Consider the following 15,486-nt stretch of genomic DNA (forward strand, 5'->3'; position numbering starts at 1 on the left):
TCTTAACCCAGTATATTATTCCCTTTTAACAGCCAAATATCCCTACCTGCGGGTGAGTGTGACAGGGGAAGAGTATGAAGGTGTACAGCCTGGAAAGTTTCGGGATGTGCTGTGCTTTGGATCAGTGCCAGTGGGGAAAACTGTGGAGAAGAGTGTAGAAATCTTCAACATGTCTGTGGTATGTGGAGAGGGAGACCACTTCTTGTGAGAAGTTGGCATGCTGACACATTTCCCTGGGATATGCAGTCTTGAGTATCTCCCTTAATGCTGTGAAAATAATCCGAGTGGGAATGTGAACAAAACAGAGATGATGAGCCTTCCCCTACCAACCAGGCCATCCACCCTTGCCTTCCAGCTACAGTGCTAGCAGTTCATCCATTTGTAGCATGGTATGGCAGTTCCCGCCTGCTTCCCGCTGCACTTGGTCCAGATCAGCCAGCCACTGTTGTCCTCCACACCCTGCAGCTCTCCTGCTCACCCTGGACAAGCCCATCAGTCCTGTGTGGCAGTCTCAAATTGGTGGGCATGTGTCCCAGGCAGCTGGTGGATCTTCTGCTGTTCTCAGAGGACTGCAATCTGGTGATTTACTCTCAAAGTCCAGTGGGTTGCATTTGAGCACCTTGTTCTCTGTGCCAGCTCAGCCCATCCCAGCCCATTAAAAGATGGATGTACTCAGAGACCACTGACCTGGATGACAGCAGTGGTGACTTCTCCACAGGCTCTGCAACTTGGGAATGGCAAAGACATACTCATTTGTTACACTGTTATTATTCACACTGCTCAGCATCCCCAGGCAAGGATCAGGACCTTTTTTAAGGGGTTTGAAGGAGGCGTCAGAGCACCAGTCTTGGTTTTTGTGAAAAGGAGATTGCTAGACAAGGTGGAACTGTGGATGGAGGGAAATAAGTTATCTGCCTGCCTGTCCACCTGGTCACAGCAGTCAGTGAAGCTACTTTGGCCCCTTGGGACACCTTGAGCCATCCTCCCCCCTACCAGGAGGGGCACTCCAACCCCAGAGATCACCAGGACATTTTGCTGCAGCCCACCGACTTCTGAGCATATTGTGGGAGCTTGCTGCCGGCAGTACTCCCGCAGGACAGGGTTGCAGAGGTTTGCACAGCATTTCTGTGCTGAGCTGCAGTAGCCTTGGTGTTCCCAGTGGTGTTCAGCTCTGCTGAAAACTGCAGTTCTTCACTGATCAGTGTCCTGCATTCAGAGCCATCCTGGCTCCGGTTGGCTCCTTTGTTAACCGTTTTTTTTTTTTTTTTCTGCTTGCAGGTTGATGCACCATGTAGGATAGAAAGAGCAGAAGATCCTCTGCTTCGAGATCATGTTTTCTCCTGTGATGTGTCCCATGGTGTTGTCCCAGCCAAAGGGAAACTGGTCTTGTGCATACGATTTCAGCCTCAGACAGTAGGAGAGCACAGTACTGACTATTTCACTGTCATATCTGCTGGATGCCTCCTGCAGACTGTCCTGAAGGTGGTTGGCTCATGTAAAGGTACCAGAGTGAAAGCCTTCCCTGCTTCTCCCCATCATCATTTTAACACTGCAGGGGAAGGGCTACTGCTCAGGGAAGGATTAGGGACTCTCACAGCCCTCAGTCATAGACTTACATTCTGCTGGGGTCCAGGCTGTCCCTGGCACACCGTTTGAGGTTTATAGTTGCTTGAGACGGATGTGAGACTGCTGGAAGTGAATGTCCAGATGTTTAATAGGACTGGTGGGTTTGCCGGTGAGGTGATTCTGGTTTGGGGGGATCAGTTAAGTGCAGCAGTGGCTTGTGACATGTTGACAGAAACAGCTATGACAGGTCCAGGATCTGTCTTGCATGTTGTTGTGCTAGGTCCTTTGGTGTCCCTGCACCAGTGTTTTGTGGATTTTGACTGGATCAATCTTGGGGAAAGTCTGACGCAGACGCTGAAAATCAGCAACACGTCGGATGTCCCAGCATATTACCAGTTTGACATTGATGGCAGAGGGAGTGTCTTCTCCTTGGATCGCCCCTGTGGAGTCTTGGAGGGCACAACAACACTAGCGCTGAAGGTGACCTTTCGACCTACTCACCCCATCAGCTATCACCGCAGAGTGGTGTGCCTTGTCCACCATCAGGTATGAGAGGCTAAGGGTGGTGTCTTCATTCATCCCCCCCTTCATTCTAGGGGTTGTTCGATGTAACCCACCAGGACTGGCCTCTCTCACTTAACCCCCAGAAATCTCTTCCTACTGCACTTCCATTGATAACTGTCATAGAATCATTTAGGTTGGAAAAGACCTTCACGATCATCGAGTCCAACTGTTAACCTAACACTGCCAAGTCCACCACTAAACCATGTCCCTAAGCACTGCATTTACACATCTTTTAAATACCTTCAGGGATAGTGATTTCATCACTTCCCTGGGCAGCCTGTTCCAATGCTTGACAGCCCTTTCAGTGAAGAAATTTTTCCCAATATCCGATATAAACCTTCCCTGGTGCAACTTGAGGCCATTTCCTCTCATCCTATCGCTTGCTACTTGAGAGAAGAGACTGACACCCACCTCGCTACAACCTTCTTTCAGGTAGTTGTAGAGAGCGATAAGGTCTCCCCTCAGCCTCCTCTTCTCCAGACTAAATAACCCCAGTTCCCTCAGCCGCTCCTCGTACGACCTGTGCTCCAGACCCTTCACCAGCTTCGTTGTCCTTCTTTGGACACGCTCCAGTACCTCAATGTCTTTCTTGCAGTGAGGGGCCCAAAACTGAACACAGTAATCGAGGTGCGGCCTCACCAGTGCCGAGTACAGGGGGACGATCATGTCCCTGTCCTGCTGGCCACCCTATTTCTGATGCAAGCCAGGATGCCATTGGCCTTCTTGGCCACCTGGGCACTCTGCTGGCTCATATTCAGCTGTCAACCAACACCCCCAGGTCCTTTCCTGCTGGGCAGCTTTCCAGCCACTCTTCCCCAAGCCCGTGGCGTTGCATGGGGTTGTGTGACCCAAGTGCAGGACCGAAGCTCTTGTTGAGTAGAATCCCCATGGTGCAGGTTCCAATCAGCAGTGAAGGGCTGATGCGGACAGACAAGTCAGTAACGCCTGTGGGTAGGGTGAGGTGCATCCTCGGTGGCTCCTGTCCATTTAGGTCTCTGAGTTAAATTTAGCTGCACAGCTGTGCACTGAGTGTCTTCAACTTTCACTCCAGTTTCAAGAAAGTTCCCGGGCCACATCAAGACGTAAAGTAAATGGCAGTCTAACATTGCAGATACTAAGCCTTTCTCAGGCATGGTTTTGAAAGTGAGGTAGTAGGATGGTGTAACTCTTAAAGCAATCACAGAAGGGCAGTTTATTTCTTGTTATCCTTTCTGGTGTTTTCCCAGGAACCCATGTATGTGGACTTTTTTGGTACCTGCCATTCAGACACAGCTAAGCCAGCCATCCTTCAGGCAAGACACCTCTCCTGGTACCGAACGAACATGGTGAGGGGACTGACCTTCTACCCCCCTGATATCCTGAGTGTGATGCTGAAGGATGGGAAGTTGCAGATGGATGAAAAGGGAGCCCTCGTGCTGCCCCTCGAGGTATGAGCTGCCCTCTCTGGAGTCTACAATACTCCTGTGATGTTCTCTGCAGATATTGGGCTTCTGTTGCACAGGTCAGACAAATCAAGAAGGACTTGCAGATGTCAGACTGATTTCTTTAGTATCTTTGCTGTTAATGTTGCCGGCACACACCAACAGTATCTTTGTCTGTTGGGTCTTACCCAAGCTCAGCCACTAAGCCACCTTCTGGCTTTAACTCAATCACAGGGTCTTCTTTTGCTTCATGTAGTTTCAGATTGAGGACTGGCTTACAAACAGGGGCCTCCTTGAAGCCTAAACTTTAAGCTGTCCTGGGAACTGTTGCTGAAGTGCATCTTGCATGCCCTCTTGCTCGTGAAGGCAATCAGGACTGTAGTGCCTGGTGTCTCCCATAGGCACCCTTCCCCTGCTCACACTGAGATGTTTCCATCCTGTAGATCGCTCAGGACAAGCCTCCCAAGGAATACTTTGAAGCCAACTCCATGACTGAATATTTCTACGATGGTGTAAGCAGCGACTTGGTCTTGTTTCCCCCTCATGTTAGTGTCAGTCCTAGGGAGTATGATTTTGGTTGCTGTGTGCCGCTTCACAAGGCAGAACCGCTTCTTCTCTGTGTGACCAACCACACCAAAGGAAATATCACTGTTACCTGGACTTCGAGCCATGGCAGTGCCTTCCGAGTGATCCCTGAAATCTGTGACATCCCACCTTTGAAGTCTTCAGCCTTCCGTGTCCTTTTCCAGCCCACTCAGCTCAACAGTCTCTATGGAGCGGAGCTGGAAGGTTTTGCCTTCTACAAGGTTAGTACAAATTACTAAAACCAGTTTCCAGAGAGGGCCTAGCAAGCAACTGTTTGCAGGCTAAAGGCTTTTGGGGGAGATAAAATTCAAATGGAACATTTTATTTTGAATTTGGTAAACTGGCATCTTTATTAACTCCTTTGGCCACTTCTTTGATACACTGGTGGGTTAAAATTTCTCCTTTTCCTGTGCCCTGGCAAAGATAAATCAGCAAAGCATGCCACAGCTCATGCATATGGACAGTTACACTTGCTCTTACCCCCAGTGAATGTGAAGTAACATACACCTCACCAGAGGAATTGCTGTGAATTATGGCACTATTACTGTAGATGGGAGCCTGCACAAGGATAGTTGTTGTGACCTGAGTGATGGGCAGTAACTTGTTTTTTGTGTCTGGTCCTCCACAAGAAAAGCTGCTGAGAGCACTGAATATCACTGCAGCCTCTCCTCCCATGTGATGTAGGATTCATGTCATGCAAAGCTTCAATTTTAGGAGTTTTAGCCTGCAGAACATCCAGAACCAGAAACATCCTGGTAGATAAGAGAGATCTTCATTACATTGTTGATTACTCTTCTTGCATTTTTCTCCCTTCTAAGCCAGTGTGGAGGATATCTGGGAGTAACCTTAGAGTCAGGAGTTTCTTAGGGTCAGGTAAAGGATAGATGGTTATTTTCAGTCACTCACTGGTAAGTGCTAACTTAAGTATCTCAAACTGCACTAGAGTGTCCTTCCCTAAGGCAACTCTTGTAGTATCACAGAATAGCTTGGCTAGTCCTTCTGCTTGAAAGTCACTCTGAAATGTAGCTATTTGCGAAAGCAGCACTCATGTTCCTCATATGGCACTGGTCAGTCCTTCTTCCCTGAAAACGCCAATTCCTCAGCCCCAGGGATGTCACTGAAACAAACTGCTGCTTGTGATGACACATGCACTTGAAAGCACCTTGCCACCCTCCCTTCCTGCATGCATTCTGTTCTGTCCTTTGTGTGCCTGCAGGTGCTGAGACACTACAGCAACATTGAGGAGGATGCCACCATCTGTCCATCCTGGTGTCTGACTGTCAGGCTGAGAGCACACACATATGAAGCAGAACGGGAGCACTTCATCCCACAGTACATCCTGGATGTCCCCAAGGTGTGTAACTGATTGATGTTTGGATCTTTGCAGAGACGCTCAGTGTGTACCTCTGAAGTCTTTACTTTGTCTCCCATTGTACCATCCTGAGATACGGCCTAGGTGGTTTCTGATGGTGTGGAGACTCCTGCTGTGGTACAGAAATAGGATACTCTTTCTCCTGCATTAGCTTCCCTGCCTCCAGTGTGTCAGGTTGCACTGAGCATCTCATTAGCTCTGAGAGGAAAGCTGTTGGGATCTCCTCTCTTTCTGTTTAAGTGGACATAGGCACTGACAAGGGTGCTTAGTCCTCTCCCAGGAGCCTCAAACTCTCTGCATGCACTTAGGCAAACAGAGGGCAGTACACAGAATCCACACTTATGGAAGAGAAGTGGTTGCAAGGTAGAATGGAAGTTTCCCTGACTCTGCTGTTTCTGTAGCAGAAGAAAGTATTGTTCCTATGAGGTAAAGTGAGATCTGAACCTAGGAAGTAAGAATAGTCTTGAGAACCTCTTAGAAAATCTCCTCAGCAGGAGGAGTGTGTATCGGATATGCATGAGCTGGGGCAAATCCCAGCCTGCTGGAATTCTTAATCCAGGAGGTCACTATCCATGCAGAAGCTGCAGGCCCCAGCAAGCAGCTCACTTATGGGATGAACAGAAAGCGTTGCATAATGGAAAGTAGCTTCACTGGTCCCATGAGCCTGTGAAAGATGAGGGCCACTATGGGAAGAGAGAGACCATAATTTGTATACCCTTGGGTGATTTCTTTTCTTTCCTCAAAGAGAAGCAGTTGCAAAGTTCTCCATAGACTCAGGATAGTGTTTGTTGGAACCTGGAATTCAACATAGTGAAAGCTTTTATTTTAAGCTGGTTTTCTAAACCCAGTGCAAACAACCCTTCTTGCTTGTCTCCATCAGGCTTTTCCTCCTGTGGCTCCCAATACTGATACCTACTGCAGTATGCTGCTCTTGAACACAGGCACCTCTTTGATAACCTTTGGTGTGAACCAAGCTGCCTGTCCCTCTGTTTTGGTCAAGCCCTGCTCAGGACACATCATTCCAGGAGGCCACCAGATTTTCTTTCTCTCCACTCACCCAGTTAACACAGTCTTGCAGCAGCATGTCCTGCCTTTGCAGCTGAATTCTTATCCTGGATACACCAAGGTAGGGAGAGGGAAGGTGGTGAGGGAAGATGATGAGGAAAGTTTTGTTTCCTTGTATCTTCCCTTTTGACAGTGACTTGCGTGTGATCCCTGTTATATCTCCTAATGGTTAGTTTGGATTTTTCCCTTTGGAAATAGGAATGAAAGAATATTTTCAACATTTAAGGCAGGGTCAACACCGGAGATAGAAGGTGCTTGTGGTGCCAGACATCCCGTACCCCTTTTTTCCTTGGGTTTCGATCTCCTGGAATGCACCATACTATGCTCAGGGCCCTCCTTGACAGCACAAACTAAAGTCCTTCCCCTCTGCCTTCAGACCCAGTTTGTTCTTGCTTCTCTCTTGGAGGGAGCAACATCTTTGCAAGGTCCCTCCAGAGGTAGCTGAGACTTCTAGCTAATGACTATTACTTTTCCCTTAATTCCACAGGAGATTGCTCTCCAGAGTTGCGGGGAGTCTCTTCTTTTGCTCTTAGAAGGTGATGGAAATCTATACTTTAAGCCTGTCTATATAGGGACCTCATCTACACGAATGTATACCATAAAAAACTGCACAAGGCTACCCATGGTTTTCACATGGAAGATCCATCAGTCTGACAGCAAGATCCTGTCTGTCAGCCCCACTGCAGGGATCCTCCAGCCCTATGAAGCCATGGTAAATTCTTCTACCAAAGTTGTATTTTGCTCTCTACAATACAGCTGTGGAGTGTGGAATGTGAGGGCTGCCAATCCTTGGGTCATTAATACCAAAGTTGGAGAATACCTTAGCTTTGGTTCCTGGCCAGCACTTGCAGTCATGCTGGTTCCAATGATGTGGATTTGCCCAAACGTGGTGACATCCTCCTTAACTACAGGAACAAAGGGGTCTTAAACAGGCACTAGGTAATGATGCCCTGGATGGGACTGGGCATTAAAAACAGCAGCAAGTTTGTCGTGCATCAGGAGATGTTAATAGACAGAGGACAAATGAGAGCACGAGAGGGGTTATGATGTTGATCTTCTGTTCTCCCACCTGTAAATCCAGGTTCTAAATTTCTACTGTATTCCCTGAGTGCTTTTTGAGAGTAGTGAGGACTGGCATATCTCCACAGCCTGGCTTTGAATATCTGAATGTGCATCCCTAATATGAACCTTTGACACAGGCAGAGATGGTGGGGCATTGAAGTGAGAGTGGACCCAGAGTTGTCTGTAGAGGACTAGGTTGGCTGTAATGGAGGAAGGGGCTGGGCACATTGTGTAATCATTGTGGTGTATAGGCTTGGCTCTGGTCTGGAGCTCCTGTGAGTGTTGTCCTTCCCTCTTGCAATTTCAGGCTCAGGCGTGGACTTTTACTCCTGACAAGGAGACCAAGTATCTGCTGCGTGCTATGGTGTTTGTGAGGAGGAAAAGCTCGGACCCCGTGTCTCCCAGAAGTGTCCGTTATGCCTTACGGATTGTTGGGGAGGGGGCGCTGGCCACCATTAGGGTAAGGAATTGGGGCCCACTGCGTAGTAGGAGGAGTACTAGCATGGGATGGGGGCCTTGGGCTTCCCCTTTTTGCACAATCTGTACTGGAGGCAACCAATAAGGATTTACAGCAAAATTCCTAGACGTTACTCTCAGTGGAGATGACAGAGCTGATTCTGGCAGCCTAATGGCAACAGCATGATGTAAATGTCCTGTCAGTTCAAATGTGACCTGCCCAAATCCTCTGGGATCACTCTCAACTCCTCTGTTCCAGACTGAATTGAACAAGCCATTTGGCTCCTTGGGTCTCCCAGCTCTCTCCTCTCATTCTGTCTGCTCTCCTTCTCCATTTGGTCTGCTGTCAGTCTGATTAAGTGGAGTGGACCTAACTGTGAAAGTGGTGTGGCCACCACACATCCACCTGGCTTTTCTATTATCTGCAGATCTGTTCAGCCACCTTAATTTTCAGGCAGGTTTCCCAAGGAACCAGAGCTAAATAAAATAATACTTTCTAAGTCATTGCCCAGTGTCAATCATGTTGGACAGATGTGCAGAAATGTCTTCGAGGTGTTTAGTCACTATAAATTCCATGCAAGTGGATGACCAGCCAAAAGAGAGGGGGGCTTTTAATGCAGTCATGGAGGGACCAGCAGACTTGTCCCACATGCAGCCTGCTAGCTAGTGTCCTCACAGCCCTGAATGTGCTGCATCTTACCCAGCCAGCAACCCAAATAACAGTAGGAGAGAGCCTTTGGAGGAGGGATTGATCCCCTTGCAGCTCTATTCCAACATCTCCCAGGGCATGATAGGCCTTACACAAAGCAGGGAGCCCTTTGCACTGCACTGTGCGTGCCAAGGGATTTGCATGTGGTGAGATAAGTGGTGGCTACACTTGACTGCTACGCTCGATGTGTAATAGTGGCCTTTGCACGGCGGGTTTGAATTCCAGGCAGAAAAGGAGCACTTGGACCTTGGAAATGTTCTCATTGGTGACCTGCAAAGCTGCAGCATTGTACTGCTAAATGATGGTATCTGTTCTCTGAAGTACATCCTCAGCGTGGAGCAACTGATCACCGGGCCTTGTGACCCCGAGGAGGTCTGCAGTGATCCACTGGGTACTGTAAAGTAATTAGCATGGGATGGAGCCTTGGCCTTCCTGTCTTTTCTACAAAATCTTTCTAGCTTGCACTTGCTTGCTGGCTAGCTTGTGCTGATTCTCTTAAGTGCCTTAAGGTGTCTGCTCCTTTGCTTAGGGATTTGCTACAGGTGACTCTTCTATCTTGCTGGAAAAAGCATAACCTAGAGCCTGACATTGAAGTTAGACCAGTTTGGACCTTGAAATAAGATGCTATTTCCCAGAAGAGAAGGGAGTTAAATAAAGGAGCTTCCCAAAAGAAATGGTGCAGTGCAACCCTTAGCTTCCTTTCTAGAGGAACTCCTCTGGGGAAGTTCCCTGCTCTTTCCTGCCAAAGGCAGGCTGGGTGCTCCCATGAGCTGCCTACACTGTTGTCTGGGAATCCCAGCTTCAACACTTGAAGCTGGTCCTAATGATTAGGCACAGGGGGGCAGTGGCTTGAATGCAGGTAGGCTTGGGGAGCTGTGTGCTGTGTGGTGTAAGAGAGATCAGTGATGCCAAGAGCTCATACCACCTCTTTTCTCCTACAGCTCTAGAGCTGGAACGTTCCAGAGGGATGATTCCTGCAAGGTCAAAAGCTTTTGTCCGAATAACAGTCAGGCCAGCCCGACGGCTGCATTACACCTGGTCAATCAAATATGCTATTTGCACCCTCACAGGTAACAGATGGGTAATTTGGGAAAATCATTCGCTTCTAACCAAGTAGACTGTGCCATAACAGGCTGAGCTGCAGAGTTCCCAGTGTATGAGTCCTGCCTAAAGAATCCCCGTGCTGAGCAATTCACAAGAGCCAGATCCTATGTGCTGCCTCCTTTTTGCTGCACATAGATATGATTGAGACACAGATGGGGAGAACTCCAAGTTTCCTGCTGCTGTGGTCACAAGATTTCCTGCTCCTTTGCATGATCATGGCCTTTTACAATGTATCCTGAAACACATTCTGAGAGCTTCATGCAGCCACTGCTGGGTTCCTTTTTGCAGATCTGCATTGGGCCCGGTATGAGAAAGAATACAGTTGAGCTAGAAAAGGTATGGAGAGTGGCAACAGGGATGTTCAGAGGTGAGGGACAGTGTTTGTACAAGAAGAGACTAGTTAGGCAAGGAGTTTCCAGCTTGGAAAGTAGAGAATGGCAATGCCACATGAACAGTATGGAGAAGGCACGATATAAACAACTATTTATGATTTTTCAGTGTGAAAACAAGGGGCACTTGACAAAATGACTAGGCTGGAGACTTAAATCAAAAAAGGGGATTTTCACATAGTGCAGAACTAAACTGTGTAAATATACTGTTTAAAAGCATGACATTTAGTCTTTTGGTGACTTCTAAATGCAGAAGTCAAGGTACAACTAGAAGTCAGTGGTTTAGAGGTTTTCAGAAGCTGCCAAAGAAAAGGCTGTGTGCAAGTCCTGTTCTTTCTTTGGTCTGAGTAGGGCCTCTCTCTATTTTGCTGTCCCAGACAGCTGCCCCTTAATGGTGCATGATGACTATTTGGTGTTTCTTTCTCTCCCAAGCTACAGATCTTGAGAGCAGAGAAGAGGAGCAGCAGCCCCTCTGCTGCATCTTAGCAACAGGTGTCTACCCAACTTTCTGCATCACAGATGCCTGCTCAGCAGGGAGTGCCAGCGGTATTAGCAAGTTGCACCTCTGGAGGCTCTTTTCCTTGGACACGCTGAATGAATACTTGGAGCGAGACCCGACTCCCAGCGAGCTCACCTACAGAGTTCCCACAAGGCACAGGTGAGACAAGAAGATGGCTCAGATGATCTGTCAGTCCCTCGCATGAGTCAGAGGTGCTGTGGCTGTTGGCTTGTGTTGCAGCTCACTCCTGCATGGCACTCTGTTATTCCATCCTAGCCCCTGCGGGCAGTTGCTGGCCTCGGCTCCTCTGCTTACCCTCCCTAGGGAGAAGCCACAGAAACAAAGAATAATTTAATTGCAAGTGACCTCTAAAAGTCTCTGGTCCAACTCCTTGCTTAAAGCAGGGACAAGTAGATCAGGTTGCTCAGGGCCTTGTCCAGTTCGATGCTGAGTGTCTCCGAGGATGAAGAAATGGCAGCTTGTCTGAGGACCTGATTCTAGTGTTTGACCACTTTCATGGTAAAAACTTTTTTCCTAGTATCTGATCAGAATATCTCGTGTTGCAACTTGTGCAGCTGCTGTCCTGAGCCTTGCTTCATAAGGCTGAACAAACCCAGGTCTCTTAGTCACTCCTTGCAAGTAATGTGCTCCAGCCCTCAACCATCTTGGTGGCCCTCCACTGGACTTGCTCCAGTATGTCACTGACTTCCTTGTACTGGGGAGCTAAAAAGAGGCCTCAGCTAAGCAGAACTCTCTTATGCCATTCACTCTCATTTGGCATGTATAAAAGATGTTTTGGAGAAAACCAAAAGGCCTCCCTTAAGCCCAGTATCCTTTCTCCCAAAAGGGCCAGGAACATAAGGTCAGAGAAGAATTATACAGAAGAGAGCCAGTGTAGAATGAGCCTTTCCCCTGTCATGCCCTGCCAACCATTCTTCCTGTCTCAATTTAATCTCTCCTTTCTCTCCTGTGACTAGCACATCTTTGATCCCTCCAGTGTACACACCTCTCCTGCTGGATTTCAACTTTGCAGCTGCCCCGATAGGCTCAGAGCCTACCCTTGTGATGCTCCTGCTGGCAAACAAGGGTGTGGTGCCTGTGGAGTGGTAAGTGGTGCTTGCTGGAGCTCAGACCTCTGGGGTCTGTCTGGGGATATGGAAATGCTCACAGGGGCCATGAGACCATTGCAAATTAATAGCGTGGATTTTGTAGGTGTGGGTTGCGTTCTGGAGCTGTGACTGAGATCTGTTGGTGGGTCTGGGTGGGGAAGCAAGGAAAGGCAGAGAGTTCTGCAAATCAGACCTGAGGAAACATAATGTGTCCACCAGCTGGGCTAAGCATGGTTGGACTGAATGTGCTGACCATGGCCCCAGGGAAGCTTTTTGTCCCTGTTGCTGACCAGCTGACTGGTTCCCTAGGGCCTTCCTGTTTCCTTCTGATCAGAAGATGGACATGGAGCACTGGGCAGAGGATGCTGAGTTTAGCCCCCATGAGCTGCATCAGATGAGAATTCAGGATAACCAGCTCTTCAGTGTTTCTCCAAAGTCAGGGAAACTTCTTCCAGGACAGGAGGAATCTGTCCAGCTCACGCACAGGTGACAGCAACTACCTGTACTTTAGAACCTCATGCTGTGTGCCAGGACAGCACATGCTATCAGTCTCCACTGTGTTTCCATGCCAGATCCTTTCCCTTCACATGCCCCTTGCCCAGAGAGATTGGGCAAGTAAAAAGTCCCTGAGTGAGTCCAGTTTCTGGGCCCCACAAACCTTGTCTTCCTCAGGGGAATGTTGTTAATATTCTTTCACACTGCAGTGCAAAAGGCATTTAGTGTGACATGCTGGGGTCACTGGTGTGCCTTGACCTGATAGTTGAGGAAATGAACAAGATGCTGCACTTCCTGTGGTTTTGATTATACAGTGACATTCTTATTTTTGTTATCAACTAGAGCTGCTAGCCCTTGTGTGCCTGTGGAGGGTACAAAGAAAGCTGAACACCTCCCCTTTCACAGCAGACCTGGTCTGAGAAATGCTGGCATTTCAAATGGTGTTGGCCTAGAAACTTGAGTCCCTAAATTGGTGTATGACTAAAATCAACATTGCATCACTCATTCCCACCCAAACACAACTGTCCCCCTCCCTCTCTGTGGCCCTTACGCAACAGTGACTCTTTAGCTGGGAAGTGAATTGTCTCTAATGTACTGTGTGACCCTGATTCTATTCACCCTGGGCACAAGGTTGGTTTCTAATGTTTTCCTTGGTTTCTAATGTTTTCCTCTCTCTCCTCTTGCACTGTTAGACATGATTTCATTGGCACCGATCACCTCCCTGTCCTGCTGAAGGTTTCCTATGGCCATGAGATTCTGGTAAGGTAGCAAGTATCTCTTGCTTCTGTTTGCAGAACAGCAGCAGGTAATTACAAGGTGTTTTCCCCAGAAGCTGCATGGCATGCAGGGGCCGTGGCCTTCCCCTGGGATCTGCACTGGCCAGGCAGTAACGCAGGGCCAAGCAAAGACATAAAACCAACATCCTGACAAACTCGTGGTTCCAGCACAGTGTGATGTGGCAGAGCACTGCCTAAATGGCCCTTGAAGGTAGCATCTCCTGGTTTCCCCAGCAAGAGGATATTTTTTTATTGTTATTATTAACCTTTTTATTTTATTGGTGGTGTTAGTGCAGAATTGCTTCCTCCTCCAAACCAACCCCAAGTCCAAAACAGCCCTCCTGGGTTTTACAGTCCCTGTATGCTTTCCACACTCAATTATATCTCATGGACAGGATTTCTGTACTTGCTTCCCTGTGCTTCATTTGCCTCACCGTGAGTTCTTCCACGCAATAATCCTGGAGTTCAGCTCTGCAGCCCGTATGACTTTTCTCTCATATGCAGCTTTCCTGAATCTCTCCATCTCATCAGCTCTCTGTGCTCTTCAAAATTGCTTGGAATGTGCTTTTCTCCAAAAGTACCACCTGCCCTGGCTGCGCTTTGGGGACACACATGCTGGCAAAGGGTTGGCAGAGCACCCTCCAGCTCTGGAGGTATGGAGACAGCTGCTTCCCCAGGCCCAGAAGGTACTCCCTGCATTCCTGCTTGGCTGTTCCCACTGCAGCCCTGATGCCTTTGTCCACCCACTTATTCCTCCTATGCCAATGGTGGAGGAGCTTCCTACTCATTCTTCCTGCTTCGCTGCTTGCTTAAAGCATCCCAGAGCTGATCTGTGGTGTGTTTTCCCTGAGCACTTCCTCAGGCTTGGAACTAATTTCTCTCCCCCTCTCTCAAACTGTCAGTTAGAGTCAAAGTCACCTTGTGCTCTGCCGGGCACAGCTCATGCCCGGCTGAGCCTTCCTGTCTGTCTCTGAAGTTTCCTATGAGACCATTGTGTTCACACATCTCTTTTATTTTTCTTTTCTTTCAGGACTGTTGTCAGCTGAAAATCCAACCCTTTGACCAAGCTGTTCAAACAGTGGCTTAACTGTGCCTTCCCTCAAAGCCCTTGGACAGGCTCCCTGTGCTCTGCCTGCCTGGCACAATCCTGAGAGTGGATGTGAGCATTTCACCAGCTGGCCAGTGAGGGTATAGGCTTTGGAGCACCCGAAGCCTATAGGGCACGTGTTGTTTCTTGCCACATAGCCAGTGGCTTTTGTAGCTACCAGAGGCCACCACCCCTACCTCATGCTGTCATGGCAGAAGAGGCTGAAAAAGTATGGGAGGCCCTGGGGTTTATAAAAGATCCCTGGGGGCATTGGAGCTCTGGCAATAGGAGCTGCAGAGGCCAATCCAGAGACCTGGAGCAGTGCAGGTGGTCACAACCTTCAGGGATGCACAGTGCCAGTACTGAACTGCTAATATCAGAAAGTAGGAGTGGAAGAGGCTCCTCCTTCTGCAGAGAGGGCCGTTGTGGGGCTGAACACAGTGGGCCTTCTTTCCTTTCAGTCATGGCATGAAGAGCACAGAGCTGCCAGCCCCCTGCGTGCTCACATGCCAGGGTTGAACGGATCCTCACCTGGGAATCTGGTGAAATGTGCAGAACATATGCTAACCTTAAGGAAAGCAAATGCTGTAATGTCACCCCAAAAGTGAAGTTTTGGAAATTTGAGAAAACAACAATAAGCAGAGGTAGAGACCACTGGGCTGGGGTATTGCCTGGTGATTCTGTCAAGTTCCAAAGTGCATGGCTTCGGAGCGGTGATGTTAGTCAGCTGCAGGCCAATGCCTGACTTTTTGGGGGGTCCATATTCACCTCTGTTATGGTTCTACCCACATGGACAGATTTTGATGTCCTACTCCTCTGCTTCCCCAACAGAGTCTGTCTGCCTCATCTCCAGGAGGAGCTCCCTCCCCATTACTCCTCCCCCACTCCGTGGCCAGCTTTCAGTCCTGTGATGACTGGATTTATAGGTGCTCTGAAGGACCCAAACTGGTTTCCCATTGGCAATTTCTTTTGGCTGCAGGATAAAACTTCTGGAGGACTTGTGTGTTACCCACTTCCTTGTGCAGGAGGAAAACAGCCTCCTGCTGCCTCATACTCTCACAGGTTGTCCTCTGCCTCATCACCATAGCCTGCCTGTAAGAGTGCAGCTGTGACCTTGTTCTCAGAGCTCTGGGATCGTTTGGCAGAATCTGCAGCCCTCAGCAGTTTTAGTAGGAAAAGCCCAGCTGGCTGCAGGTGTTGCAGGATGAGGTAGGCTGGTTCCCAGAA

The 15,486-nt window shown here is 48.7% G+C and overlaps 1 protein-coding gene across 1 annotated transcript in view; it reads left to right on the forward strand.

Annotated features, from left to right (window-relative positions):
* The window catches only part of CFAP65 (cilia and flagella associated protein 65), a 32,809-nt gene that overhangs the window by 5,179 nt on the left and 12,144 nt on the right, over window positions 1–15,486 (forward strand). The window contains exons 6-20 of the mRNA XM_074872302.1: window positions 33–178; window positions 1,279–1,501; window positions 1,847–2,112; window positions 3,357–3,557; window positions 3,995–4,357; window positions 5,353–5,490; window positions 6,389–6,634; window positions 7,061–7,285; window positions 7,943–8,095; window positions 9,026–9,191; window positions 9,742–9,870; window positions 10,726–10,951; window positions 11,770–11,898; window positions 12,211–12,387; window positions 13,089–13,155. Coding sequence (XP_074728403.1) covers window positions 33–178; window positions 1,279–1,501; window positions 1,847–2,112; window positions 3,357–3,557; window positions 3,995–4,357; window positions 5,353–5,490; window positions 6,389–6,634; window positions 7,061–7,285; window positions 7,943–8,095; window positions 9,026–9,191; window positions 9,742–9,870; window positions 10,726–10,951; window positions 11,770–11,898; window positions 12,211–12,387; window positions 13,089–13,155 — 2,855 coding nt within the window. The remainder of the gene's footprint in view (window positions 1–32; window positions 179–1,278; window positions 1,502–1,846; window positions 2,113–3,356; window positions 3,558–3,994; window positions 4,358–5,352; window positions 5,491–6,388; window positions 6,635–7,060; window positions 7,286–7,942; window positions 8,096–9,025; window positions 9,192–9,741; window positions 9,871–10,725; window positions 10,952–11,769; window positions 11,899–12,210; window positions 12,388–13,088; window positions 13,156–15,486) is intronic.

The sequence above is a fragment of the Strix uralensis genome, chromosome 6 (genome assembly GCF_047716275.1).
Source record: "Strix uralensis isolate ZFMK-TIS-50842 chromosome 6, bStrUra1, whole genome shotgun sequence".
Classification (NCBI taxonomy): domain Eukaryota; kingdom Metazoa; phylum Chordata; class Aves; order Strigiformes; family Strigidae; genus Strix; species Strix uralensis.